The 27938-nt window shown below is 37.8% G+C and overlaps 1 protein-coding gene across 15 annotated transcripts in view; it reads right to left on the reverse strand.

Annotated features, from left to right (window-relative positions):
• PAK3 (p21 (RAC1) activated kinase 3) overlaps positions 1 to 27938 on the reverse strand; it is a 291376-nt gene that overhangs the window by 65999 nt on the left and 197439 nt on the right. For 9 of the 15 annotated variants that reach the window (XM_017502164.2, XM_017502161.2, XM_037729097.1 and 6 more), the window contains 4 exons: positions 13143 to 13243; positions 8764 to 8808; positions 7439 to 7592; positions 2822 to 2859 (listed from right to left, as the gene is read on the reverse strand). In XM_017502164.2, the coding sequence (XP_017357653.1) occupies positions 2822 to 2859; positions 7439 to 7592; positions 8764 to 8808; positions 13143 to 13243 (338 nt within the window). The remainder of the gene's footprint in view (positions 1 to 2821; positions 2860 to 7438; positions 7593 to 8763; positions 8809 to 13142; positions 13244 to 27938) is intronic. The other 6 variants (XM_017502175.1, XM_017502172.2, XM_017502174.2 and 3 more) reach the window with 1 other exon arrangement.

A 27938-nucleotide genomic window follows, 5' to 3' on the forward strand; every position in this document is an offset into this window, starting at 1 on the left:
ACTTCCCGGGTTCAAGTGATTCTCCTGCCTCAGCCTCCCAAGTAGCTGGGATTACAGGCCTATGCCACCATGCTCAGTTAATTTTGCATTTTTAGTAGAGGTGGAATTTCTCAGGCTGGTGTATTGTACTTTTTTATGTTTATGTTTACCTTCCCCTACCAGTCTGAGATCCAAACTTCCTAGAGCTTAAAGTAGGCAGTTGGTAAATATATGCTAAATAAGTAAAAATCTATTTGTTTTATCCCTAGACAGTGAGATTATTATTTTTTTCTAACTTAATGGAATATTTTAGCCATTACATCGACTTTGTTTTAATTCTACAAGCAAAACCAATAGAACCAATTTCAAAAGAACAGTTAATATCTTAGGAGAAGACAAAAACCAATACACAGACTATCCTAGCAAGCTGGTGTTTCAAAAGCTGACCAATCTAAAAAAATAATAACTATTTTTTTGTCAGAATACCCAGTCAAGATTGCACAAGCATGATATTACTGAAATCAAAGGAGGTAAAGTATGCATTGATCATGGAAGATTGTCATTTTTGTTATTCCCATTTTCCTATTACCTCCCTTCACATGTTGTTTTCAGTGTGGCCCAGGAAGCTGTCATAGCAAAGAAGGAGGAAGAGGGGAAATGACCAGTCAGATAAGAGGGCCATATTCTGTTCTGTTTTGGGGAATCTGAGCAAAGTGCAAGTACAAGCTTCGTGTGCAAAGACAGTGAGTTTTTCCTCTTGTGGCCATATAAAAATAATAGTTTACATATAATAAACACATATTGTGTGCCAGGTGCTATACTAAGTACTTTATGTGCATTATCACATTCAATATTCACACAAGATCTAGGAGGTAAGTACCATTATTATTCCTTCTTATGGCTGAGGAAAGAAGCTCAGAGAAGCTAAACTACTTTCCCAAAGTGACATACTTAGTAAATGCAGAAATCAGATTAAATATCTATGTCCAGAGTCTTCACTCTTTTTTTCATTTTATTTTTAATTGTAGTAAAATATATATAACATAAAATTTACCATCTTAACCATTTTTAGGTATACATTTCAGTACTGTTGAGGGCACTGTTGTATAATCATCACCATCATTCATCTCCAGAACTCCTTCTCTCTTGCATTAAACAACTCCCCACTTCCCCTCCCCCCAGCTCCTGGTAACTAGTATTCTACTTTCTGTCTCTACAAATTTGACTCCTCTAGGTACCTCATATAAGTGGAATCATATAGTATGTGGCCTTTTGTGATTGGCTTATTTCACTTAGCATAATGTCCTCATGGTTCATCCATGTTTTAACGTGTCAGAATTATCTTCTTTTTAAGGCTTAATAATATTCTACTGTTTATATATACCACCTTCTGTTTAACCCTTCATCTGTTGGTGGAGACTCAGGTTGCTTCCACCATTTGCCTACTGTGAATATTGCTGCAATAAACATCAGTGTATAAATATCTCTTGGAGACCCTGTTTTCAATTATGGGTATATACCCAGAAGTGGAATAGTTAGATCATATGGTTAATACTATTTTTAATTTTTGAGAAGCTGATATACTATTTCAGAGCCTTTACTCTTTACAACCAAAAAAGATCTAGTGGGGTCATACTGGCTACCTAGGGTGATATCAAGCAGACAAGCATTTGTCTCCTATAAAAGGAAGAAGAATCAGCGTGGTCATCAATTACTGTTTGAATAAATGGTTAACAGACTTTCAGTAATGCAAATTATTTCACCCCTAGAAAAGCAAATGGAGCAAGAAGTAATTTCTATCAGGATATCAAAATGAAAATCACAGAAAGGGAAGCCTTATCTGAGATTATTTTCTGTCTAATCTGCACAAATACTCTTTCAGAAACTATAGCACTTCTAACGAGTAGGTTACTTATTTTCCAGTCATTTTTCTGATAAAAATTATCTATGTGAATTTGGCCGAAGTCACTTCCCTCACTGTACCTTAGTTTGTTGGAACAAGTGACATACAAAATGTATACTGTTAAAACCTTAGAGAAGCTATTTAGTTTCTCCAAACCTCAGTTTCCTCATTTGTAAAATGGGGACAATGGTAAGACTTACTTAATTAGGCTGTAGGAAAGATTAAGTACATGTAAAAATAAAATTATCTTACAGTTTACATTGTAAGTGTACACTGTAGGTGTTCAGAGAAATTTCTATTAATATGATTATTATTCTCAAGGTTCTACATGTAAATCTTTAACACTGTCGATATAGAGACCCTGTACAAGAATGTTCCTAGTAGCTTTATTTGTAATAGATAGCAACTGAAAATAGACTAGAGAGCCTTCAGAGTATGAAGGGTTAAACAAACAATGGTACAATCATATTCTGGAATGCACAGAGGTAAAAAGGAACACAAATTACTGATATACACAACAACTTGGGTGAATCATAAAAGAATTAAGCTGAGTACAAAAAGCCAATACACAAAAGTCACATGCTGTATTATTTCATTTACATGAAATGTCCAGAAAGCCAAACCCATAAAGGCAGAATTCATATTAGTTCTTGCCTATGACTAGGGTGGGGTGGGTAGAGTTAACTGTAAGCAGCTATGAAGGATTTTACTGGGGTGATGGACACGTTCTAAAACTCAATTGTGCTGATGGTAGCACAGGTACATTTATCAAAACTCATTGAACTGTTTACCTGAAAATAGGTAAATTTTATATACCGAATTATACCTTAAAATTGTTTTTAAAAGACTCTATAACTAAAAACTGGACCTGTGCAGTTACATTCTCCTAAATCTCTGAAAACACCAATTATACGAAACAGTTTTCAATTTTTCACTTACCGAAGGATGGGCTGCTATGTATCCATGTGCACTTTTATCTGCAAAGTGAGATTACAGAGGTTATCTTTGTTTCATAAAGACTGTTTTCTTTAGAGACCATACCAGAAAAATAAAAATGAAAAACTGCATGATTTTAACTAGAAGGACATGCTCCAATTTAGCATTAACTACATATTATGACTAATGACATAGTTTTTCTTAAAATAGCTTACAACATTACATCTTCACCATATTCTCACCAGGTCGTTTTACAGATATTAATGAAGGCCTCTAGTGAATCTCATTTATATTCAAGAATGACAAGATTACCTACTCTAAACTGGTATGATTCTATACATTTATAGTAGTCCCCCTTATCTGATGTTTCACTTTTTGTGCTTTCAGCTATCTGTGGTCAACTGTGGTCCAAAAATATTAAATCAAAAATTACAGAAATAACCAATTCATAAGTTTCAAACTGCATGCCATTTCAAGTATGATAAAATCTCATGTCATTCTGCTCCATTCCACCTGAGACATGAATCATCCCTTTGCCCTGTGTACCCACTCTGTTTACACTACCAGCCTATTCGTCACTTAATAGCCAGTTTGGTTATCAGAACAACTGTGGAGATACCACTATGCTTAGAGTCAAGTATCCCTAATTTTACTTCGTAATAGCCCCAAAGAGCAAATGTAGTGATCCTGCATATTGTTATAATTATTCTATTTTATTATTAATTACTGTTGTTTATCTCTTACTGTGCCTAATTCATAACTTTATCATAGGTAAGTATGTATAGAAAAAAAAAAAACATAGTATACATAAGGTTCCATACTATCCATGGTTCCAGCCATCCACTGGAGGTCTTAGAACATATTCCGCATGGGTAAGTGAGGAACTACTGTATATCTAGGATTTTTCCCACTTTCCTCTCTCCCTACCTCCTTTCCATTCCTTCCTTCCACCTTCCTGTGCTATCTCCAACTTCTGCTTCTCTTCTCCTCAGCTATTAGTCAGTCCCAACACCAGAGCATTCACAAAACCTATGATAAGGTACACTCAGCTCAGTACAGTACAACTGTACAGTTGAGTTTTAATATAGTTGTCAGGATTTCATCTTTGTAAGTTGAGAGAAATCTGGCATATAAAACTAAGTGTTAAACAGCAATGGCTATTTGGAGTAAAGAACAAACTCTGAGACTCTAAAGTGTATTCGTGGTTATACTGAAATGATTTCTTGAATACATTCAGTTCTGGTTGCCTATGTTCTAACTTGGAGCACAGCTCTTGATTTTCTCACATAAAACATTTTTTTTTTTGATGTGTCACCAGGATCTCTTATTTTATTCTATGTGGAAGCTTAAATATAGTAAAAAGTTTTCCTTGATGGCTTTCTTTTTAGGTTTTCAACATTGGATAACAGCAGTTAAGCAATCTTCTCATTTAAAAAAAGTCAAATTTAGCATGTAAATTGCCATATGCATTCAAATTTGGGCTTTGATATTTGATAAGGCCAAATCAGACACTCTTCCCCTTCCAAGGGTATCCTTGGATCATTCTCAAAGAAACTTAAAGGCTGCCTAATACTAAATCCAGTGCCAAGAGGTAGGGGCTCTTTATAGCTGGAACACTAATGATAATACTCCCTTCATCCTTTAGATGTTAAATAATAAGTTAATAAATTATTGTAGAGAGAACTCAAATCATCTATCTCAAAACGTGAAAGTATTATTTGGTATATACATTTCACTTGCTGATATGGTTTGCCTGTGTCCCCATCCAAATCTCAACTTAAATTGTATCCCCCAGAATTCCCGTATGTTGTGGGAGAGACCCAGCGGAAGGTAATACAGTCATGGTGGCTGGTCTTTCCCGTGCTATTCTCAAGGTAGTGAATAAGTCTCACAACATCTGATGTGTTTATCACAGGTTTCTGCTTTTGATTCTTTCTCATTTTCTCCTGCTGCTGCCATGTAAAAAATGCCTTTTGCCTCCCACCATGATTCTGAGTCCTCCCTAGCCATATGGAACTGTACGTTCAATTAAACCTCTTTTTCTTCCCAGTCTTGGGTATGTTTTTATCAGTAGCATGAAAATGGACTAATATACTAAATTGGTACCAGTAAAGTGGAGTGTTGCTGAAAAGATCCTGAAAATGTGGATGTGACCTTGGAACTGGGTAACAGGCAGAGACTGGAACACTTTGAAAGGGCTCAGAAGAAGACATAAAAATGTGGGGAAGTTTGGAGCTTCATAGAGGCTTGTTGAATGACTTTGTCCAAAATGCTGATAGCAATATGGACAATAAAATTCAGACTGAGGTAGTCTCAGATGGTAATGAGGAGCTTGTTGGGAACTGGAGCAAAGGCAACTATTGTTATGTTTTAGCAAAGAGACTGGTGGCATTTTGCCTCTGCCTTAGAGATTTGTGGAACTTTGAACTTGAGAGAGATTATTTAGGGTATTTGGTGGAAGATATTTCTAAGCAGCAAGGCATTCAAGAGGAGACTTGGGTGCTGTTAAAGCTATTCAGTTTTCTAAGAGAAACAGAGCATACGAGTTTGGAAAATTTGCAGCCTCAATATGTGATAGAAAATAATAACTTATTTTCTGGGGAGAAATTCAAGTTGGCTGCAGAAATTTACATAAGTAGCAAGGGGCCTAATGTCAATCTCAAAGACCATGGGAAAAATGTCTCCAGGCCATATCAGAACTTCGCGGCAGCCCTTCTCATCACAGGCCCAGAGGTCCAAGAGGAAAATGTGGTTTTGTGGACCAGGTCCAGGGACCCCATGCTGTGTGCAGTCTAGGGACTTGGAGCTTTCTGTGCCAGCTGCTCCAGCTATGTCTGAAAGGGACCAACATACAGCTTGAGCTGTGACTTCAGAGGGTGGAAGCCCCAAGCCTTGGCAGCTTCCACATAGTGTTGAGCTTGTGCATACCCAGAAGTCAAGAATTGAGGTTTCGAGACCTATGCCTAGATTTCAGAAGATGTATGGAAATGCCTGGATGCTCAGGCACTGCAGTGGTGGGGCCCTCATGGGGAACCTCTGCTAGGGCAGTGTTGAAGGAAAATGCGGGATCAGAGCCCACACAAAGAGTACCTACTGGGGCACTGCCTAGTGGAGTTGTGAGAAGAGGGCCACCACCCTCCAGACCCCAGAATGGTAGATCAACTGACAGCTTGCACTGTGCACCTGGAAAAGTTGCAGACACTGAACAGCAGCCTGTGAAAGCAGCCTGGAAGGAGTCTGTACTCTGCAAAGTCACAGGTGCAGAACTGCCCAAGACCATGGATACCCACTTCTTGCATTAGTTTGACCTAGATGTGAGTCCTACAGTCAAAGGACATCACTTCAGAGCTTTAAGATTTGACTGCCCCACTGGATTTTGGACTTGCATGGGCCCTGTAACCCCTTTGTTTTGGCCAATTTCTCCCATTTGGAATGACTGTATTCACCCAATGCCTGTACGCCTATTCTATCTAGGAAGCAACTAGTTTCCTTTTGATTTTACAGGCTCATAGGCAAAAGGGACTTGCTTTGTCTCAGATGAGACTTTGGACGATGGACTTTTGGATTGATGCTGAAACGAGTTAAGACTTTGGGGGACTGTTGGGAAGGAATGATTTGTTTTGAAATGTGAGGACATGAGATTTGGAGGGGCCAGGGGCAGAATCATATGGTTTTGCTGTGTCCCCACCCAAATATCAACTTGAACTGCATCTCCCAGAATTCCCACATGTTGTGGGAGGGACCCCTGGGGAGCTAATTGAAACATGGGAGCCAGTCTTTCCCATGCTATTCTCATGATAGTGAATAAGTCTCATGAAATCTGATGGGTTTATCGGGGTTTTCCACTTTTGCTTCTTTCTCATATCCTCTTGCCGCTGACATGTAAGAAGTGCCTTTCACCTCCCACCATGATTATGAGGCCTCCCCAGCCACGTGGAACTGTAAGTCCAATTAAATCTCTTTTTCTTCCCAGTCTCAGACATGTCTGTACAGGCAGCATAAAAACGGACTAGTACAGCTGCTTATAGTGCAAATTTGAACATCAAAGCTCCAAATAAAGGCTAAATCTACACACTAGCAAATGAGGTCAAGATTTGGCAATAACACGGATATTTCAATTTCTAAAAATAGTAAGACATAGTTTCCCCTTTTCAGTCTGATTTTGGGGTCTTATCAAAATAACCTGACACCAAAAAAAAATGTATGCTGTGTCATCATGGTACAAATCAATGAATCTAAGGGACAAAATAAATTTCCAGAGACCACAGCTTCACGCATACAGCTCTTACTTCATGAACATATCACAAGGCCTGATAAATGACTGCCTTTATGCCAGTAAAGAGACAACAATTGACTGTTAATTCAAACTCAGAACTACTACTTCACTAAATAATTACCTTATTTGGATTCTAAAAATACTTGAGCTATATAACTTAACATCAACCTCAAATTCCAACTTATTTTTGGTTTCCTTATGCTGACGCCATATGAAGGTACTAGAACTGACTTCAAATGCCCTACAGACATTTTGTTCTTAAGATGACACTCTCAGATTGTCCTACAGACATTTTGTTCTTAACATGATGCTCTTTACCATTGATACCATAGACTTCCTCTTACCTCCTGATGTAAAGCTCATGTATTTCTGATTGTTGACTGTTTCTTTGGAATCATAGAATTTGAGAACATCTAGAACAGCTTGTGGGTTCTTCTTCTGTTCTAATTTTGTTATGTTGGAGGTTTGGAGTAATCGTGCCCATTGCTCAGGAATTCCCTGTGGACAACCAAAGGGAAAGAATGGTAGCTCAGAACATTCTGCAGCAGCATTTTTATGTTCCAGTAAAGTTCTTCACCAAGAAGCCCATGCTACCTGTAGGATTACACTTGGGAAACTGAAGTTACATTCTAGATTTAAAGTTAGTAACTTAATAATGCAATCATTCTCTTCTCTAATTAAAACACATAGGTAAAACTAGGATCCAACATAAAAAGGGTGGGTGGGAGTATGACTGTGATAGAAAAAAAAAAGCACATGAAAATCACCTCCATATTGACTCTGCTCATCCATGAAATGATGTTTACGGCTTAGCTTATTTTTTTTCTGGCGACTCAGGGCAGACATAGCAAGACTTCTCTCTAAATTTGTGCACAGCATAGTATAGTGCAGATCAGTGAGTTTTATAACTAGAATAACACAAGCTGTTCTGGTCATGTTGTAATCAGAATATATTTTGGAATAAAAGGAGTCTCACCTTTGGTCAGGTTATACTTTGTGATTACAAAATGTAATTTTTTGGGTCTAGAGCTTTACTATAAAGGCAGATTGGGAGGAGACAAAAATAGAATTGTGGAGGAGCAAGAACCACCGAGACGCTAAACAGTAACATTAACGCTGCTTTGGGCATTTTCCCTGCAGCTTTCTTCAGGGCATGCCCTCCTTTTCCTCTCCTCTCTCTCTCCCTTCCTCCTCACTTCATGTGTAGGCCACATAGAACCTGGGGACTATGAAAACCACGCCAAAGCCTTGTCAGAATTTGTAATAATCTGAAGCATTTAGAGCAGAGAGGAGGGAGTATTTGGAAATCTAACCAAGGAGAATTGCAAAAATTCGAGGTTAACTTTGGATTGTACATTCAACATTCTTTCCTACATGTTCAGCCTACAGATGTCCCAATTTCATAATTATCCAACCTCCAAGAGCAACTTGGAGAGATAAACAGATACACTATTCCTGAAGTGCACCCAGACACAATTTATGTGGCTTTGTCCTATGAAGTCTCGGCAAAACAATGTGTGACGTGGGCCTCCAGAGTTTGGGAATGACAACAAAAAAGTGAGATAAGCCAAGCAACAACTCTACTGCACACACATGAACCTGCTGCTGCAGTGCTATGACATCTCAAAGAAGCACTTTGATGCAAGCTTCTTTTGGGCCTGTGACGCACCTCTGGGAGCTTCCCTGGGCACATCTGTGAGCCATAGAGATCTGGCTGTAATGGACGTAAATAAAGAAAGAAAAGAAAGTTAAAACAGAATGTGGGACAACTTAGAAGGTGGGAGGAGATGAAACCAATGGGTCTGAATGGGGGGAGTCCCTTCTAAAGTGGGGCGGTTATGAAAATAGGGAGGTTTTAACTAAATCAGGGACAGGACAGGCTACAGGACAACAGATTTAAGAGAACAGAGAAAACGACAATGTTCCAAAGTTTGGATTCATTATTCCACTTTTGGCAAGACGCTTCCTCCATAATTATGTATTAATAAGAATTACCATTAAATGACTGGAGAAATTACTAAAAGGCAGAAACGTGAATTTGGAGGCAAGAAGGATGGCATCATGAAAAGCTTTGACAATAATTTGTAAGTTGTTTTCATAATTGGGTGATCACAGGTAGCCAATGGCCATGTGATAAACTTACAAATTTCAGTTCCCAATTCTGGTTAACCAATTTTAGTTTCAGATTAAAAGTGCATATGTGGCTAAAATTCAAAGGATGGCTGTATGTAAATACTGAATTTTATTCTCATTGATGTGATTCTTTGAAACTTTGTAGCTAACGTCATGGCTGGCTTGGAGAAAACTAGATAAAGTACATTCCCACATAGCCAGACTCTATGTTTTAAGTTTCTTAGATATTTAGATGAGGGAAAGGGGAACCATTCCATATAAACCATGTATAAATAATTTCCATTTTAGTGCTGCAGTTCTAAAATCCCACTTCCCACAAAATAAGACAAGATATAAGGTAACAGCTTTGCCTAAATAAAGATATCTCAAATGCTACAGAAACATGCTTGACCCAGCTGCCTTGATTTTGGATATATATCCTTAATTCCTGGCATCTGGGGTTACTCCAAGCACAGTGAAATGACACTTTTACATGCATTTATCACGCGGCTAGATGCTAAAGCCTTAAGCCAAAAATTTGAACTCAGGAGCCCATGCAAGATCCCAGTTCTGATTCTAGGTGCAATTAATAGCATTTGGTTAATACTATAATGGCCAAAGGAGTTATTAAGTGTTACAAATTGAGGTATGCATTGCACATAACTGCTAGAGCAGATGTTACTGGCATAATCATTACCATAGTCATTAGAATATTTGCAGTTATTATACATTCCCATGGCACTTCTAATCTTTTGTGATAAATAGTCTTATGATCAGTAGACAGCAGGAAAAATGCTGTCAATAGCAGAAAATCTTCCAGACAACTATACTTACCACATGACTACACTGCTGACATAATTTTGACTACACTGCTGACATAATTTCTTTTTCTAAGTTGAGACAAATCCAATTATCAATAAAACCTGACATTTAAATTTGAATGTATGCCAAAAAGGCACATAGTCAGAAAGCCATCTCATTATGCCATGTTCAGGAACTAATCCCAAAAGTTAGACAGCTAATGAAGACCTAAGAGTTTGAGCATAAGAAGCAGGAGCACATATCAATGCCTGACTGTGTATACGATAACAACTAGATGTACATCAAGCTGGGGGTTGTCCAGTGTAGCCCAGGAGAATGGCAGCATGATATAACAGGCCAAGCATTTATCTTATCATAAGAAATGATAATTTATATCACTCATACCATTTTTCCCTCTGATTGACTTGAAGCGACCGTCACAGGTCTAGAGGTCTGGAAAAGGGAGTTCTGAAGTATTTGGGACAAAAATGGCAATATAAAGGGTAAGGACTTGTAATCATTGAATACCAAAAATCTCACCTCCCAACCTACTTTTGGCTTCAGGGTCCCAGTGTATGACCGGGTATACAAGGTCATATGGGCCAATTAGCCAGAGGGTAATCACCAAGTAACACACCAAATCAGTGTACAAGTATTCAAAATAACAAGCCTTTGTAAGACAACTGGATTAGATAGTTCAGTAAATTGCACAAAATTCAACCTCAACAACTACAACAATCAAACTTAATAATATGATTCCCTCCCAACACACAATGAATTACTGGTGCTATGACAATTAGGACCCAATTCTAAACCCTACCAATAAAAAGACTTTCTTAAAAGCTTGCTTTAATTTGGCATGTTTATACTTAATAAATATAATAATATAGTAAATGTAAATCACAGTTTAAAAAAAAGTACCAAGAAGGGTAGAATTTGGCATCTTTAAAAATAAGGTATGAACAAGTAGTTACAAAAGATCATCAAGATGACAATAAAGTACTTCCATTGTCCAAATTTAGCTTATGTCTTTCTATGTATTCAATGGATTCATAACAATGGATTACTTCCAAACAGCTATCTTATTTCAAATTGGGGATATTTTTAGAGGTGGGGAGAAGGGTATTTGTTTTGTATGGTTTGGTTGTATCCAACTGTTTTTCATCATTGGAAAGATTGTTCATCACTTTGGGTTCTTTGGGTTCTAATTGACAGCAAAATGAAAATGCCTGGTGCTGCAGTCAGCAAGATGATGGTGATTTACTTCCTTTCATTTCCATTCAGAACCCAGAAAGATAAATGAAAGAGCTAAAGGTAGAGATATTGTATCACAAGATAACAAGTAAATTTGAAAAGTAGAAAGAATAAAATATTGGAAAGCAATTAGAATGTCACATGAGATAACTGGATGAGAAAACTTCAACATCAGAAAACAAAAAGGAAGAAAAATGAAAAGAAAAATAGGGAATGACAACAATAAAACACAAGGGTAATTTAAATGAGGAAAAGCATAGAGAACATTAAAATGTCGAAGCTGGAAAAATTAAGTAATAAAAAAGGGATAGTTATTAGGCAAAACTTTTATAAAGTTTAAGGGATTTTCTTGTTTCAAGTGTCAGCAATAATAGTTACAATCTCTTTATAATTTTTTTAAAAATATAAAGTTTTTCAGGCTATACAAATTACTTTTATCTGGTGGTGATGATGGTGGTGGTAGTGGTAATAGCAAGGTTGGAGTTTCTAAGTGTGGCTAAGAGAATATTCTGCAAATATAGTTGAGACTGATTGAATCTCAAAGCCATTTGAGTAATGTCCCTGACTTTAATGATGAAATTGGTTAAATCTTACCTATCTCCACTTTATGTGTCAATATTTCTTAGCGTTCTCCTCTGCTTGCTACCGAGAACGCAGAAAAAATCAGCTCACACCACTTTACGAGGCCAAGGTGTTTACTGTTTCCATTTCCGTTCTCATATCACTTACTCCCAGAATTGAAAAAATAAGATAATTTGACTGTCAATTCAGCAACATGGTTTGCTTCTCCACATAGATTAATTTGTTCCTTCTTTTCTTCCACTTAATCATATAACACGGTCTACTTAGTATTATGTTATGAAACAAAAAACTCAGCTACTTAATATGTAAATTTATCTCTGGTTTAACAGCCCAAGAATTGATGGTGATGGTTCTACCAAAGATTTTTTTTTGAAATACATTCAAAATTACTCCTTAATTCAGAATTTACATTTTGATGGAGGTCATTGATAGTATGAAAAAAGGTAGTTGACCTTCCTGGGGACATATTTCTAGCCATAGCCACATCTTTTCCCGCATTGATCTAAAAAAAAAAAAAAAGAAAAGATGCAAAGTCTGTTTTTAACAAAAGTACTAAATTTCATAGCTCTGAGATCTTGTGCTATTTGAGCACTACAAATATTCAGCAAAATACTTGATCTATAGCTATGGTCTATCTAGACAATTCTTATTGGTATTTACTATGGATTACATGTCATCTCTAGAGAGAGAGGAGAGAGAGAGAGAGGAGAGAGAGTGCACATAACAACTAAAACATACATGACATATCCATCAACATTTCTTCTTGAAATATGAGGTTTTTGAATGTCTACAAAATATACCTACTAATAATTGTAAAAATAATCTATGTTCTTGAAATCAAAGGAAAAAACAGGTCAGTTCCATAGAGATTCTTGGTTAGTGTAGCTAGCTGATCTGGGTAATACAGGTTTTAATGTAAAGTCTGAATTATTCAGATGAATTATTTTCACTGGCCATGTTGAGTAGATGATTCTCTGATTCACTTCACATGATAAAGAAAAAGCTCAGGTAGTGTCTCTCTGCCAGGGGTATATTTTCTGTGCCACAGTTAGTTAATGTTTACAACCAAGTTGAGACTATACAGTGATCAAACTGTTTTAAAAGATGGACAAAATAATTTGGTCAATGTTGTTGCCATTCTCTATTTCCATCTGTGATTGCCTAGGCAATGTCCATCTTTTTTGGAACCATCAAAAATACTAAGCCTGACATTTTGGGATATGGCAATTCTTGCTTGAATCCTGTTTTCACAAAGGAATTCTTTCGTGGCTTACAAAACAAAACAAGGAGCTTACTTACAGTGAATTCCCCGGTGACTGCATCAAACCCCACATGAATCGTATGCTCAAAGTCTGAAGGAAGAGAGATCTCTGGACGCTCTTTCTCCTTCTTCTTATTGGCTAAAGGCAAAATGTTAACATGTATTTATTTGGGGTATAGTTTTGGCATCCGCAAGTTGTACAATTAGGTTCATCAAAACAATTACAAAGTTGAAAGACAATTGATTTCAACATAATTTCAACAATGCTTAACACTACAAATTCCAATTATTTGCAGAAGCAGCTAAGAGTGTGATGACAAATGTTATACCCAAATAATTCAAAATTTCCAAAACCCATTTGAAACAAATCCCCCATGCAAACTGATTTATGTCCTTTACCAGTGTAACCAGGAGGTGTCTAGGAATATTGTGTTTAACTGGCTTTGTTGAATCAAATACAACTTACTAAGGAAGAAATTCATTATACACAAGTCGAGCTAAGGCATACTACTAGAAAAAAAGAAAAGAAAAAAATTTCAGCTCTCTATAAAGGTTTTATGAATTGTTTCTATGTTAATGATAGCTAATAAGTGGTAGGTACTTATTTAACACATTTATATTATTAACCATATCTTAATAGACTCTTCTATTACCAATACCACTGAAAATCAATGATGTTACAAACCTTTTTTTATCATTTAAAATACTTTAATCATTTCCTATCCAGCACTTTGCTAGTAAAAAGCTACAAATTGCTGCTTTTTTTACTGGATTAATTTTATTTAGTTCTCAGAAACCTTGAAGCAATTCCTTGGTTTATTTTTTCTAGTTTGTAGTTATTTTCCCATATTTCCATTACATTCTGTCATATTAGCCATTCAAAAATAATTGTCTCTCAAGTAACAGATTTTTATAGTTACATAATTATAAATAAATGTATCAGTAGCTCATCATTTAAAAGCCTATAAAGATATAGTCACTGAATAAATTAAGTTGAGAACTATAGTCTATCTGGAAATAGTTCCCAGGAGGAACTCACTGTGGAAACATTCTAAAATGGCATCTACTAGCTTCCATAACACACTTATTAGCAGATCTGAGCATGTATCTCAGGTACGGCTGTATTTCACACTGAAAAAAATAGTACTCACCCTCCTAATACACGGCAAGTCAACATGAACCAGGTTTACCCAGTTAAAATCAATCAACTTCAGAATTGCCAGGGTAGTCAATTTAGAACATTCTGGTTCAAACAGATGTTGTCTTTCCCTGGATTACAGACAACACTCAATCATATATGGATTACGTGTTTTATGGGTTACCCATGATAAAGTTCAAATTCAAAACTTTTCATGTTCAAAGGCTATTCTTATGGCTTCTTATATCATTCCACTCTCTCTCACCGTTGCTTATCTCCAGCCAGAGGACAGAGATATGGGGCAGAAATATGAAAACTGAAGTAGTGAGAGGGACTATACAGAATCAGGAAAGAAAGGTTGGGAGCAGGGGGACAAGAGACACACAAGGCCTTTGCCTGGCCATGGAGCACATTTAGGAGTCATTCTGAAAAAATATATATATGCCATATAACTTACCCTCAGTACAGATTCCATTTTTACAGTGAGCCTACTTTATTGATAAATATTATCCTAACTCAACAGTGAAGTTTAGAGCTTGCTGTTGGTACTCTTACTTCCCCTGTGCCTTTGTGGACTATAGCTACCATTTATACTTGTTCAACTACCATTTTTTACTTGTTCAGAAAGGCACTCTGGTCTCAGCACTCTATTGAAGTTGTCCTAGCCACTCCTACAATTATTTTCTTATTTTTTCTCTTTCATGATGTCCCATCCATACTAACCATGGCTAGCCACTTCTCTTTCTACTTCCTTGACAATATGGCCTGGCATTCCTCCTTTCTGAGTGACCATTGTTTCTTTGATTGTCATTGCTTTTGCCTTTGCTAGTACAGTTTTGGCCTTCTACAGTTCTTTCTCTATACTCATTTCGTTTGGATTGCCTCAACTCCCACATACTAACTCACGTTAGGTAATTCTCTAATATGTGGTTGGCAGGGGTAAATCCACATATTGAGGGACCAAACACTTTATGTAATTTGAGAAGAAGGTTCCCTTTAAATAAAAAAAATTTACAAAATTACAAATACAGATATACTGGGGCCCCTCCCAGGGCTGTGGAAGGGTTCCAGGCAAGCAAGGAACTCTGAAGGAGCAGTTTCATTCACTTCACAGTAATTAGCTCTTGGTAACCTTTTTGGGGTCAATCTTCTGAAAAATCTGAAGCAAGCTATGGAATTTCTGCCCATAAAAATGCACTATACACATATAATTTCACAGGTTCATAATTCCCTTGGTCTCCGAGTTAAGAGCCCCTACCGTAATCTGTACCTCGAATCCTTATATCAACTTGAATTCATGGCCCCTCTTGCCAGTAAATAAACTCTCCCAACTTTTCTATTAGTATTGGCAACACATTTGTAGCAAATTGACTAAACACTCCACTTGGGCTGAGTTATATGCAGAATTGGCTTAATGGTGTCTCCCTAAAAGGCCACCTGACTGCCAATCCCTTATCCGCCTAACTGTGCAATTTTCTTCACTCAGGGCTAAGCATAACAAAGGCAGGAAGCCCAAGTTCGCTTCTCTTCTGGTGTTCCCTATTTCAGTGAAATGATACCACTAACCACACAGATTAGAGAAGAAGCAAGGCCTTAGGCTCCTCCTCCTTTAGGCAGCGCTAAGCAATGAAAAAAATTATGATCCCCCTCTCCAATATGCAATTCAAATAAAAACAATACTAAGGCATAAACAATTAAGGAAATGCAAAAAGTTCTGATGTTCTCATGATGATTGAGTCTTTTTTTTTAAGCTATATGTCCAAAATTAAACTGTTTACACATTTTGGGTGCTTCTGATTTGCTAGATGCCATATAAAAATGCTTGCTCTGGCTTCTGGGTAATCTAGCACTGGCCCAGCTGCCCAAACCAAAACTCTGGGAGTCATCTTTCACTCCTTGTTTATTTCTATGCTAATTGATCGCCAAGTTCTGTCTATTCTATCTCCTAAACTGGTCTTGAATCCATCTTCTTCCCTTCATCCCCACAAATAATTATCTTAGTTTAAGGCATCAGCATTTCTCACATACCCTCACTGCCTCCAATTTTACTCCCTTCCATTCATTTCTCTACTCTGTAGCTAGATCACATTCTTGCCTTTAAGATGCTTAAATGCTGTCCCCTATTACCCATATGTTAAAAGTTCATGCTTCATAGCATGATATCCAAGGGCCTACATGATATGTTCCTAGTTTAGGCCCTAGTTTTCTCTCCAGCCTCTCTATTCTTGCCATGGGCCTCACTACTTATACACATTCAATGCTCCCTACACTGCTAGGTTTTCTCTTACCTCCAAGCTTTTACACATGCTATATACCTAGGCCTGGAACGTTTTACTTCTTAACCTCTCCCCAAAATTCATGTGGATCACTCCTATTAGTCCTTATTCTTAAATACTCACTCTTGGGCTTTTTCTCCTTTAGTAAGTCTTTTCCTCTCTCCCCTCTGCAAACAAAGCTAAATGGCTGTCCTTTCATGCTCCCATAGAATGTCTCAGTGTCTACTTTGGGCTTGGTACCATCAGAATAGGATTGTTATTTTTTATGTATCTACCTCTCTATCTAAATTTGAGATACTTGACAATAAAGAATGTAATCTATTCATTTTCACATTCCCTAGCAACTAGCTTGAACCTGCACACTTAATAGCTATCATGAATGAGACATTCACTATATGCAAAGTAACTAGGGCTATCTCATTTAATCTCCACAACAGTCTTATGAGGTAGGTCTTATTCTTATCTTACAGATGAGAAAAGTGAGACTTAATGGGGTTAAATTATACACCCAGGGTTACACCATTGTCAAATATCAGAGACAGGATTTGAACCTAGGTCCCCACTTTGGCTCCAGAACCAAAGTTTTCAACAGTTACATACTTTATTTATTACACAGTGGCATAAAAAAAACTCAACAGATTTGAGCTCTAGCTTTCAGTAAGTGTTTAGCAATAAAATAGACCCTACATGGAAACCAGTTTTTATTTTTGTGTGTTTTTTTTTAAGATACACTAAAATGTCTGTATCTCCCTGCAAAATTATGTGAGCATTGGTTATTTATCTTAAGATTCGACCTGGTCAGCTCTCTGGATTGATATCTGCAGAGAGCAGAAGTCCAAAAAAGTATCACGTTCTAAGTGTATCTCCCATATTCTATTGGAGCTCAGAACAAGGTTACAAATTGCTGCCTGGACCACAAGCTGCAAACAGCATTTGGCCTTGAGATCTACTGGGAGTTATGGTTGTAATTCCTGGGGCCAGCTAATCTCTCCAGAATTTCTCATCTGGACTTTCTCTATTCTGCTACCTTGTAAAGAATGAAAAGCCCCTCTAGTCATTTACCATGTTTTACATGCCCACCCCAATGTCATGCAGTTCTTTTACCACCAGGAGTTTTTCCTGTTAGGAACATTTTTTTTTTCTACATTTTCTACTGCTTCCTTCACCTCTTGCCTTAGGTTTTCATACTTCACTATACATCATTTTCATCTAAGAACTTAAAAAAAAGAGAGATGCCAGAGTCCCACTCCCATCTCCAGAGATTTGGATTCATATAGTCTGGGGTAGCCCTAGGCATATTTATTTTTTTAAAGCTCTTCAGGTATTTCTGTTACATAGCTGGGATTGAGAAAAATGACTCTAGACTCTGCTATCCAATGAGTATACCATTTCCATAGGTAAGACTGGTGGAGGATGCTCACCCTTTCTCATCCCAAGGCTGTAGGCCTGAGAGAATAGAGAAGGCAGGCTTTCTCTTTTTTTTACTCCAAATGATTTTACGTCAGCACTTCTAAACTTGCCTACAAAATCGTCTCTTTTGTGAGATTATCACCACCTAGTTCTCCTGGCCAAGTGCATTTTTCTCCATTGAGGACTTTGGCTCCCAGGCTTCCTTCCTACATTCTTATGCTGCCACCACTGTGTGAAACAGGATATAAATGGACACCTTCTTCATACTATTTCCTTATGGATTCTTGATCTCTCTCAACTCTAATGAGTTTTACGTCCCTTCCACTTCTGCAATCATTCCCATGGCCATCTTTTAAGTCATTAGTTCTCAGGCAGGGCTGTACATCAGAATAACCTGTAGAGCTCCATAAAATACCAATGTCTAGAGCCTACCAAGAACCTACTATATTAAGATTTCTGGGGATAGAACCTGGGCAAATGATTTTTTAAAACTCCAGAAATAATGTGCAGCCAGAGTGGAGAACCATAGTTGCCCCAGATCTTTTTATTATCCAGAATTACCCTTTCTCTGAAATACTCAATATTGTTATTTTATTATCTGAGCTCAGCTTCCCATCTAGCTAACCTCCTAATTGTTTCAAGTGCTTACTCCTATTTCACTTGTTCTTTGATCTCATCAAGACCTTCATTTCTAGAAGGTAATGGGAGAACATTAAAGCAGGGCAATAATAGCATATTTATGTTTCAAAATATTATTCTAGCTACTTCCATTTTTAGCCAATTTCTCTGCTCCCTTCTGGCTTAGACTCTGTGGTCCATGATGTAAATTGTCCTTATTCCTCTGCCCTGGAGAATTTCACTCTTTGACTTCTTGTTATAATTGTCCTATGAAACCCTACCCTGATAGAATTCCACTATGAAAGCTCTCCACTTCAAGGCTGACAAGGGTAGCTGGAAGAAAATCACATAGCCACACAGATTGGTTGGTGCTTACCATAGTTGGGTCATTAATGGTGGTTGACAATAATTTCCTCACCCCTTGCCAACTTCCTTTTCTAATCACCTCACCCAGTAATCCAGAATTTCAGAGCTCCACTCTAACTTCTGCTCTACCCTCTCCTCCCTTACTTTCAGCATATGACCTTCCTTCTACTTCAGTGAAAAAAGTGGAGAGACTCCTTTTTGTTTTTTCAGTTGAAAATGCCTTTGATTTCACTTCCTGTCCCACCCTTATAAATTTATCGCCACCAGTAGCATCTCCTTCTCTTCTCCTACCTTACTGGAAGCAGATGCCACCTTCTACCTAAAATGAACCCCTCCACCAATTAAGCTTTATTTTTTCTTGTATCCTCAATCTCTCCTTCTTGAGATCGCGATTATCCTTAAAAATTAAAACGCTTCTGCTGCTTCACATCCTTCTCTAGCTGTTATAGTCTCAGCTTTTCCTTCTTTAGGTTAAACTTCTTGAAAAACCAATCTAGATTTCCTTAGCTCTCACTCCTCAAACCAGTATAATGACTCCCTAAAGTCACTAATTAATCTCCTCCTTGACCAGTGGCTACTTTTCAGTCCTTACAAGTGTGGACTTCTCAGTCAAAACTGACATTGGTGAACATGAACTTCTTGAAGGTAACATTTCCCCATCTTCTTTCATACAAGTCTTTTCTAGAGTCTATTTCTGCATTTCCCAGTTTTCATTCTCAGCCTCATTTGTAGGAGTTTCTTTCTGTTAGCTCTTTAAATAGCAAGAGGAATATTAGGAGCTGTCCTAGGCTCTCATCCCTTCTCATCAACACAAATCTCCCCTGGGTCATCTCATCCACATGCATGATTTCAATCCCATTGACACTAGTGATTCTCCATACTTAGCTCCAGCCCTGACCTCTCTGTTGCACCCCAACCCCATGTAGTTAACTGACTATTGAACACTCCTATCTAGATGCCTCACAGACCCCTCAGACTAAATTTTTCAAAATTAAACTATCTAATTAACTAATCTAACTAATTAACTGTTTTTCCCCATCTAAAACAACAAGAAATAACAACCCTTCCTTGTTTCCTACCTCACCCTTCTCCAGCTCTTCCTCTCACCATCTGATTAGTTGCCTAGTTCTATGAATTCTCATTCCTAAGTAGTCCCTCTGCATTGTCCTCTATTATTCCTGTTACTGGCCCTTAAGCCAGGACACTCTCATTTCTCACCTGTGTGATTCCAACAGACTGACTGCTCTCTGTCCCTCTCTTCCCGATTCCTCCTGTGACTAGAATGATATTTTGAAACACAAATCTGGTATCATTGCTCTGCTTTAATGTTCCCCCATGACTTCAGAATCAAATTTAAAGCCCTTAGCATGGTATAGATAATCCCTCCAGGATCTGGTCCTCACTTACATCCATAGCTTCTTCTCCTACCCCTTCCCCACTCTCAGAGGACTAGCTTTCCTGAACTACTTGTAGTTGTACTCATAGAAGCTCAACTAACAGTGTGTCATGCCTATTGCCTTAAAAATGATGCTGTCTACCTGGGATGTCACTCATTCCTTAATGGCTATCTTTATGACTCTTAAGACTCACCTCAGTTCAATAATCATCTCCTCCAGGAAGCCTTCCTTAATCACCCCTTCCTTCAGTCTTGAATAACTGCCCCTCCTCAGTTCTCACTCCTACATATTACACTTACCACACTAAATTCTAATCACTGAATAACTTGCCTATGTCCCTGACTAGACCTTCGATTCTTTAATGCCAGCGACTGGGAATTTTTCACCTTTGTACCCCAGCATCTATCTAGCACAGCATCTGACTCAATGTTTAGTGAATAAGCAAATGAACAAAAAACGAATGAATGACCTTCTTTATATGAAATGAGGTCCCGTATATGGGGACAGGTCATGCCTATTTGCTGTTATGCGTTCACAGAAGAGGAGACAATGATCAATGTCTGCCAAGAAGGCCTAGGGGTGAGGAGTACATTTCAGAGTTGTTTTTGTAGTTGAAGTTGTTATTGGCGGCATTGTTGCTGTTTTCTCCCAACAGTGGGGATGATGCTGTATTCATTCAGGCACACCTCTTGCCAGGTACCACTCTGTGGCCAAAGGCATATATGGCAACATAGCCAGGCATGATTCAAGGTAGATCAAAAAAACCAATTCTCCCTGCAAGATGAAATCCCTGGATGGTACTATGGCTGCCTTCTGAAAGCAATTTAGAAAGCTGCCACCTGAGTCTTCCTTGTTGTAGGAGTTCAATTTGTCATCTTCCCCTAAAATTCCTGGAAGTTTTGTTGGGCCTACTTAGCTTCCAGGAAAGTGAATTAAGTGAATTAACTACTCACTGGATGTCATATGATCATTTTCAGATTTATTTTTTAGAACACTTTCTACCTTCTTGGAAACACAGCATGCAGGAAAAGAGAAGGGATGACAGAAGAGAGATATAGGGAAAAGCTTTCCTAAATAAATTTAGCCTAAAAGCACAAAACAATAATCAACTTTTTGAAAGCAATGGAAAGCATGCAACATATTATGGTATATGTCATAATTTTTAAAAATTTTAAATTTTAAAAGCAACATTTAAAGCCTTGTTTACACAGAAAGCTAAAAGCAAAATGTCATATAAAGAATTTTTAATTCAGAAATAATTTTTCTAAATAACAATAAACACATAGTCTGGCTAATTCTATGAGGCAAGCATTTTACCACCCTGGCTCGAAAACACAACTTCCTACTGCTCCTGTCCCAGCTTCTTTTCCCTTGAATCAGTGAGTCAGTTAGCAACTACATTGAATTGTGGATCTATGTAGTGACAGGTTATGCTGGGTGATTCATTAGAAACTTAAGCAGTATTCTGAACTTGCAATCTAACTGGGAAAATAACCTTAATAAACAAGAAACAGCAACAGATAATACCAAAGAAAATTAGGTGCTAAGTTGGGCAGAATAGAGTAGCATGTCAAAAGAAAATGTCACAGAAATTTGTGGTAGATAGTCAGGGCTTACTGGAGGAGGTATGTCTTGAGAAATGGGCCTTAAAGACTGGATACTGAGATGCAAGGGTAAGTCATCTCAAGTAGGAAGAACAGTAGAAGTAAAAGCTTGGAAGTAGGGATGTATATTGCATGTTGATGAGGAAATGAGAACACTCAATAAGTAGGGTGGAGCCTTGGAAATCAGGAAGGGAAGAAAGATGAAATTGGAGGTAGTAATAAAAAAAAGTGTTGAGAAAGGTTTTCGAGTAGATGAATGACACAATAAAAAAGAGGTGTGAGAAGACAGGCTAGGTAGCTGTATGCTGCTTAGGTACACATGCCATCGTGGGAGCAGGCTTCCAGATGGTGGCTGTTTCACTCAGGTTGAAGAGGAGAATGAATAGTGGGAGTGGAATTGGGAGGACCTGCCTACCACTGTATCTGTTGCCTCTAAGATCACTTACTGGGAATTTCCCACAAACTCGAGGTATGTGCGTGTGTGTGATTTCTGCAACTATTACCTGCAGATAGGGAACCTTGTCTCATATGTGGTATCCCTCACAATATTCAGCACAGAACCAGGCACATAAAAAGTAGGCACAACTCTTTTCTGAGTGGTATATAAACAGTTAAAAAAAAAAAAACATATTCCAGATTCGGTTATATCTAATTTTTAAACTGAGACAGCCAATAAATTAGATGTGTGCTCAAGATCAGAATGCAGCCCAGATTTGTGCATTGGCTGGATACACATATGTCTCTATCCTGTGGTCCTCCATTAAGTCCTTTGAGATAAAGGAAGCCTAAACAAACATTCTATTAGGAGATTTGTAGTGAAGTTGCTGGGGTCGAGGCCTTCCTGGGAGGTACACTTATCCCATAATCCTTAGCTTGATACCAGAAGTCCTTCTCCTTTCCACCCTTTATCCCTCTCACTCTGCCCAGGTGCAATCTGTATTCATTCAGTGTTATATATTCCTAAAGCCAAACAACTTTTGTAGACACAGGGACCACTTTTGGCAGAAACAGTGGGGATGGTTAGGTTAGAGATCTGTTATATTTAAATGCCTATTTTTCATCTCAATATTCCTTAGCCTTGATCTGCGAAATCCATGTTGAAAGGATATAGAAGTATTATTAAAGGACCATCTGCCTCCTATGGGTGACATCCTGTATTTTCCTAACAAATGATCCTCAGTCACTCAGTTACTCTTTAGCTGTATGATAGATGCTTTTGGTGGTTCATTGATTTCTCTGTTTCTAAGAGGCTGTCAGTCAGTGCCCCAAACAGGTCATTTGCAAAATGTTGCCATTGTGGCTTATAAGAATTAAAATGCCTTAGTGTCTACTTAGCTACCAGGAAGTGAATTAAGTACTAAGGTTGTTCCTTCATTTTTAAAAAATGCCATTTTTCTCCATCCTCTGATTTGTGGGTCACAGAGCACACAGTGCCATAACCCTCCTTAGGGATGTCTTCTGAAGCCTTCCTTATACTTGGGTAAAGTAAGTATCTCAGAATAGTTCTTCCTACGACAACAGCAGCCCTGCAGGTGTCATAGAGTCAGGCACTCATTTGTGAGAGCAATAGTTCCAGAGGGACTGGTTTCTGCAAAGCAGGTTCTAATCCGTAAGACATCTGCTCTGTAAACAAATATCCTGTTTGAGGGCATATTACAAGAGGGGACCCACAGGAATTTCTTAACTCCTGGATTTATAAGAAGTACATTTCCCTTTACACAGGGAAGGAAAGATCAGTTCTTTTCGTTTACACCTGATTTTTTTGGTATAAAGAATATCATTGTGTGGGCCTACAAATTTATTTTTTGCATTGGAAATATATGTAAGTACTACGTGGTAACTAACTACAATAGAAAGATAGGCATAAAAACAGATTTTATTGTTGGCACTAAGTATTTAAAGCAACTGACACTATATGGTAAACAAAGAATTTAAAAAGAAATTCCACATAACAGACATATTTCTGGCTTAAACTTAGCATCTTGGGCAAATACATATTGATACAGAGCAGAAAAGGCAGGTGTTGGTTAAGTTGGTAAGAAGACCTAAATATCTTTTACATACTGGATTATGAATGAATCTAAGGGAAGAGATGATAGGTGACTCCTGTGTTCTATTTGAATAGTCCATATTTTTCTTTTTTACAAAAGCTAGTTACTTCCCATTAGCAAATTAGGCCCTTGGAGGAATAACTTGTCAGGGCAAAGGTATGACTACTGCCATAACCACTGAGCCACCTGGGTTCTACTTGCTTCTGTAAAAATCCCATTTTTGCATATTCCATTGGCTGAACCCTGTTTACAAAACAAGTTAGGTTACTCTCATTTTATGGCAACCAGTACAGTGTTCAACTACCACTGGGCTAGGAGTTGGGGGATCCAAATTATAGGTCTCCCTTGCTTTGCTATTAAGTAGTAGAGCGACTTTGTGGAAGTCATTTAGCCTTTCTGAACTTCTGCCTTCCTCTGTAAAATGGGAATAATCCCTACCTTATCTCCATCATAGGAAGTTTGAAGAAGGTGACTGATATGAGTGGTTCTGAACATTATAATACATCTATAATGACCTTCCAAAATACATCATCTGACAATATACTGAGTAACAGGGTGTCTATGTTTAGACCTAGCACTTCCATCTTACGAGTGACATCCTTGAAAGTATAACTACTGAGAAAAGAGGATTAAACTGGGCCATTTTAAACATTCACTGCTCCTATTATAATATCTTTTATTATATTAGCAAATATCAGAAGCATATAGTTGGGAAGGCCCATTGTGGAAGATCCATTCTCCTGCTTCATGTAGAACTTGCTAAAGCCATGAGATATCCAATGAAAATTCTAGAAAACTTCACTCTTAGTAACTCATAGTATCCAGTTAGCCAATCTGGAATTTATGTCTAGTTCCATTCCCTCTGGTGGAATATTAAGCCCATTTTCTCCTGCTAGGTCTTCAGTGGCTGTGGAAAACAGTATACGTCCTCCACAAATTAGCAGGCTTTAATGTATAGATAAAAACTCAGTGTGGTACCTGATTCTGCAAGAGTGGCCACAAGCCCAATTCACAGGTCAGATGTTCCATGAGGATGATGGGATGTGGGAGGTAAAATGATAGTCACATGTGAGCCCTTCTAGTCACCCCCACTCACACATGCAAACAGCCAGCACCTTCAGTGGTATCATCTTCAAAAACATTCAGCAACAGTGATCATTCTAAGAAATCATTAGGAAGTTGCCTCTTACTCATCTCCTTCTAGGCAACACATACTGGTTCCACTTTTATTTGCATTCAATTGACATGTGCAACAATTCTGATGGGAAACATTTGAAAACAAAAAGGAAAGATGAGGCAATGTCCTAACTAGACACTTCTGATCATGTGGATAATTATATAGGGTAAAAGTTTGAGGAGAAAAAGGAGGCCTCATTTGCTTTAAGGGGGAAAGCAACTTCATATCCCTTAGACTTTGTCAATTTTCCTCTTCTTGCCACATTTCATTTTAAAGTGTGTCATCAACCTTCACATTTGATACAGCACTCTTCTGTCTTCCCCTTTTATTCCATCCATCCTCTGTATCTTCTCTACCTCCTAATCTCCCTTTCAATCATTACTTCCTCTATTTATTTCTCCCTGTTGCTTCTTTACCTTAGTGTATACCTCTCCCAATCCTACATTCCATACTTCTCTTGGATTTGACTATCTGGTGGTTTTAGGGGGCTACCATATTTGTGCCCAGTTTCCCTTTTCATTGGCCTTAAAATGGAAGCACAGACCCTGGTAGATAGAGAGGGTGCGTCCTTATTCCACCTTCTTCCCATTTCAACACAGGCTTCCTAGTAGAAAAGAGTAGTATGAGAGACTCTTCTAATGGGGCATAGCACTGACCCTAGAAGACAAGCAAGATGCCATGTCCTTCAGGTTTCCAAAAGGGCAGGACAGTGATTTCCGAAGAGCACTCTTTGCTAAGCTAGATGGGCTACATTTACAGAAACAAGAATGTAAGCACCATTCAGGATGTAGCAGTCTCTGATACCTGATAACAGAACCCTGAGTTAATTGAAACTCTTATACATTATTGGTGCAGTGATAATAACTTTGAGCTACTGCAAGATCCCAAAGGGTCTTCAGCATCACCAAAGAAAGATTGCATACTGTTATCACACTAAGTATATTTTATTGTGCATTAGTTAGATGAAAGTTAGTAATACGCATTGACCAAAACATTTGATTAACAAGACCATAAGATAACTGAGAGTTTTCTTTAATATAATTGTTGTGTAGCAAGGATTCTTGCTGTGTAGGGTATATAGCAGATGACATACTCTAGGAATTAGAACAATATATATTCAATACAATAAGAAAACTATATAGTACTTTAAGAACTTTTTCACATATATGAACACATTTATTTAGAGCTTCAGCTTTCTAAAGAAATATGTAAACCTATAAAGTACACACCAAAAAAATAATCTAACCTACAAAACACCCAAAGCAAATGTTAGCATATCTCTATTATCAAGAATATTTTCTCATCATCATTTCTTTCAAAAATATGTGAAAAAGTTCTTTCTTTCCTTTTGAGTGGCAATTTTTAAAAGTCCCTCATCTGAAATTCAAATATGTTTCAAAGTACACTACCATCTTCTTGAAGAAAAATGAAAGCCACTGCTGGCTTTTAGATGCTAGGAACATAATTTACCACATATTCCCTTTGTCCCATTGCAAGGTAGTGTAATATAGTAGAATAAGCATAGGGCTTGGAGTTAGAGACATTTGGGAGGCCTCTGGCTTCTGTCGTTTGCTATGTAACTCCAGGTTGCCTAATTAAATGCTTTGAGCTTAAACTGCCTCATCTGTAAAAAGGGCATAATACAGAGTGGCTCTAAGTGTTAAATTAATACACGTAAAGTGCCTGGCATATAGCTTGGCACCCAGTAATTAGTCAGTAAATTGTAGAATACTTTCTATTTGTCTTGATTTGATTTATATACAACAATTCCCTCTTATGCCTCCAGGAGGAAGGATCATCATATTCCCAGGTTCACCAGCTCCCAAATCTCTCTAGATTCCCCACAAATAAAATGCACATGAACTGTGCCCTCTAAAGACACAGCCCTTTACACAGCATTGCATATCCTCTGAAACACACCTAATGCTCAAGTGCAGCAGAAGACACAAGACATGTAAACACACTTCAGTAGACACAGACATCACACAGAACATGTCACCTCTAAATGCAGCCTCGCAGCTTCACCTGCTTCTTTCCAATATGTTCTTCCAAGCTTCAAGTCCTTAATATTGATTATTTTTGGAGGGACTATGCAATTTTCAGAGTCCTGGCTGAATTCACTTGCCTCATGGTTTTTTCCTTAATGGTTTATTTATTAACGTATTTATAATATATTTATTTATTCATTTGTGTGTTTATTCTCCACCATGTTCCAAAATGGATGTCAGGTGGCTTACAAGAATACACAAAATACAACATGATAGCATAAATTCAAAGCAGATAAGAAAGTGAAAGGAAAAAACAAAAACAATAAAGATAGGAACACGAAATGGAGCCTGGCAGAAAGCCAATACAAAGTGCATACATACCGTAGAGTCCCATTACAAGTGCTATGCATGGACCAGATATTTGGCTCCAAGCTTTCTACTAGCCAACAAAAGAGATACCTGATCAGTCCCACACTTCAATGGGTCCATAAAATAAAAGCAATCCATATGGTTAGGATATCCCTTTCCTGGTCTAAATCCTGAAAACTTTTCTACAGTAAAGCATAATAAAATGGTGGCAAACTGTACCTCCTAAATTGCTCTAACACCAAAATTCAACTTTTCGAACAGTCACCAACAAAATAAATCTTCAATCTTAAAACTACGTCTACTAATTCTTTTGTTTTCTTCTATCTGTCTCTTGAAGTTCCCTTTAGTCAATGGCATGTAGATATTAAAAGGACTTCTTCAAAAACAAACAACAAAAAAATCCTCTGATATCACCAAAGCAAATATTTTCAGTTAGGAAA

The sequence above is a fragment of the Cebus imitator genome, unplaced genomic scaffold (assembly GCF_001604975.1).
Source record: "Cebus imitator isolate Cc_AM_T3 unplaced genomic scaffold, Cebus_imitator-1.0 Scaffold292, whole genome shotgun sequence".
Lineage (NCBI taxonomy): Eukaryota > Metazoa > Chordata > Mammalia > Primates > Cebidae > Cebus > Cebus imitator.